Source organism: Telopea speciosissima, chromosome 3, assembly GCF_018873765.1.
Source record: "Telopea speciosissima isolate NSW1024214 ecotype Mountain lineage chromosome 3, Tspe_v1, whole genome shotgun sequence".
Taxonomy (NCBI): Eukaryota; Viridiplantae; Streptophyta; class Magnoliopsida; order Proteales; family Proteaceae; genus Telopea; species Telopea speciosissima.
Genome location: NC_057918.1, coordinates 55,603,061 through 55,606,146, shown reverse-complemented (window position 1 = coordinate 55,606,146; position 3,086 = coordinate 55,603,061). Strand labels below are relative to the sequence as shown.

General features: G+C 37.7%; 1 protein-coding gene across 1 annotated transcript; it reads left to right on the top strand.

Annotated features, from left to right (window-relative positions):
• Window positions 1–1,998: 1,998 nt before the first annotated feature.
• Window positions 1,999–2,502, top strand: LOC122655312. Its single transcript, XM_043849515.1, has one exon. The coding sequence runs from the start codon at window positions 1,999–2,001 to the stop codon at window positions 2,500–2,502; it is 504 nt and encodes a 167-aa protein (XP_043705450.1).
• The last annotated feature ends 584 nt before the right edge of the window (window positions 2,503–3,086 follow it).

The following is a 3,086-nucleotide window of genomic DNA, read 5'->3' as shown; positions in this document are numbered from 1 at the left end:
TAACTATTTTCTCTCATGAAGGTAAATTGATTTTAAATAGGAACCCTAACTTGATTAAGAAAGTCCAAATTAAAATAGGATTCTATTTAATTGTAAATTGACCCATGGGACCCACTTTATTAATACATGGGTTGGACCCATGGGACCCACACGGTTCGGCCTTGGGCCAAACCAAGTGCCGACCTACATGGGTTTGACCCATGGGTCGGTCCATGTGGATCGAACCACTTGGGTCGACCCATGGGCCGACCCGGATTATAAATAATAAAAAAATGTTTTGAATGAAATGTATGCAACTTTTATTTTTTAATTTAAGGTTCCACTTGGTGTGATTAATTGAGAATTGATTGGACATCGAGTTTTATGAGAATCGAAAAGCATTTTCATTCTAACATCGTTTAATTAAAGAAATTATAGAATAGTTCTTGATATTGTGTAATTAAACAAGTATGTGTGAAATTATAATTTTGCTCTCATTGCATTTTATTATGAGATAATATAGAGAATGCAATGCCTTCTTGAGTACATGCCTACCTGTCATGTATAGATTGCATATCCAAGTACTGGGTATTAAAGTTGATACTTGAATCATTTTTAAAGAGTTAAAAGTGGGATTATGAGATTCATGTGGTACTAGCACTTTGATTTTGAACAATTGATCTAACCATTTGTTTTGTAGCATGGAATGGTCATGGAATTAAGTATGTGATGATTGTTTTATATTTATGTCACTTCTTAATTTCCCCCCCTCTCTTCTTACCCCATTCTAAATGGTTGTATCCCCCTTGGGCAGCCCTTTAATTGGAGGGTTGGTTTCCCAAGGTTTTTCAAATGGTTGTAAAATTTTAATCTTTATTTTAAATTCATGAGATGTAATTTAATTTTAAAGTCCAATAGATGTAACCGCTTGAATACATGAGATGATCTTTGAGATGAAAGAAGAGGAACGTGACGTCAAGGAAGACAAAGTTTCGAGTGGGAGCTTTTCAAGTTTCAAGGAGTTGAAGACCTTCAAGAATCCTATGACCATACCATATTATTGCTTACTTTATTTGCTTTATATGGTTTGCTACATGTTAGTACATAGGGTAATATTTGCTTGTGTGCGTTACTAGATGCATGTGACATGGTTAATGCGTAGTAATGTTAAAATTACCTTATTGCCCTCGACTAAGTAAAGCAAGTAATACTGCGAGAATCTTTAACGGTTAGAATCCCATGGCCTCCTAGCGCGATGAGAGAATGAACTATCCATAGACCACTTTGGTAACTCCGAAAGGCTAACCTTAGTGATCAGTGGATAAGTAGCATCCTCCCATCTCCGACGTGATAGAAACAATCATAGTAAATAGGTATAGCCTGAGTGTCAACATTACCTAAGAGCCATGCATTGTTTTGAGGAGATAGATACCTACTTGACTTGAGTATGCAGTGAACTCCGAAAGGCTAAGTTGTCACTCAGGTGGCCAAAGTATATTGGACGTCAACCCTTATATTAGGGTATTGACAACAAAATATATACATAGTGAACTCCGAAAGGCTAAGCTATGCATGTTAAAGGCTTAGAAGACTCTAATTCACATTTTCGACTGAGGGAGATGTTGATTTTGTGAGTTACCATTGGAATGTGGTGCATGTTTCCTTAATTATTTCGATGGTATGGTTGCTAATTAATTTCTTGTACGTTATTTGTAGACCCTAACTGCCATCAATATGACCAACAACGTCGCCCTCAATTTCCTACTTAATGACAATAGAATGATCGGAACTAATTACCCTGAGTGGAAGCGAAAGCTTATAATCGTTCTGAAGGCAGAGAAGATCCACCATGTCATTTCTACTGATGGACCTCCCTTACCCCACATCACTGAAGGTGACGACCATGTGGCTTCGGAGACCTTCAAAGAAAAGGATGCTCTGGCCACTGCCTATATTCTTAACTCCATTAATAAGAACCTCTAGAGCTCATGTGATGACCTGGAATCGGCCAACGAAGTGATGGAACACTTAGAGCAGACTTTTGGCAAGCAAGATTATCTTGCATGCCAACAAATCTCCTCAGCGATGTTCTCTGCAAAGATGCATGACAGTATCACAATCCAGGATCATATGATGAAGCTTACCAAGCTCTTCTCTAGATTGGAGAATAAGGGTACTCTATTTGAGTTGGACTTCAAGATAGATATTATCTTTGCCTCACTTCCTGACGCCTATAGCTCATTTATCATGAACTTCCACATGAATAAAGTAGTGGTTAACAACGTCTCTGAGCGTACTAACATGCTTATAGAAGGAGAAAGTACGCTTAAGAAAAATAAAGTTGTTTCTCTTTTTATTGAGAAGAGTTCTCATGGTTCAAAGAACAAGAAAAAGAAGAGGACTAAGAAAAGCAAGAAAGGTAAGTCAACCGGTGTGAAAGAGGGAGAAGTGCAGAAGAAAAAGAAAAGTGTTTCCATTGTGGCAAGACTGGACACTGGAAGAGAAACTGCTAAGAGTACCTAGCTTCCTTGAAGAAGGACAAGCTAGAGACAGGTATTTTTTATTCTTATGTTGGTTGGACCAACTAACATGTGGTGTGTGGACTCTGGGTCCACCGTACACATTTGCAATAAGTTGCAAGGGTTTCAGGAGAGCAGAAGGACAAGAAGGAATGAGATCACCCTCAAAGTTGGAACTGGAGATGAAGCTGAAGTAGTAGCTATAGGAACTTTTTTCATTTATTTTAGCAATACTGGTTATTTGAAACTTAATAATTGTTATTACGTACCTAGATTTAGTAGGAATTTGATTTCGGTTTCAAGACTTATTGATGATGGTTATGATATGATCATTAGTCTTCAGGGCAAGTTTATTGCCTCTAGTTCTAAATTGAATGGCCTTTACTTTCTCAATTCTGTCTTGAATGAATCCGGTGATTCCAGCATAAATGTTAATGTAATGAAAAGAAAGTACTCTCCAGATAATCAAACGTATTTATGGCATCTTAGACTAGGCCACACAGGGATAGACAGGATAAACATGTTAGTTAAGGATGGACCTCTTGAAAGTCTAGAGGTTCTGCCATTTCCAACCTGTGAATCATGTCT

Excerpts from the sequence above, each read along its gene's own strand:
- LOC122655312 (XM_043849515.1), top strand. The coding sequence starts at position 1,999 with ATGGAACACTTAGAGCAGACTTTTGGCAAGCAAGATTATCTTGCATGC.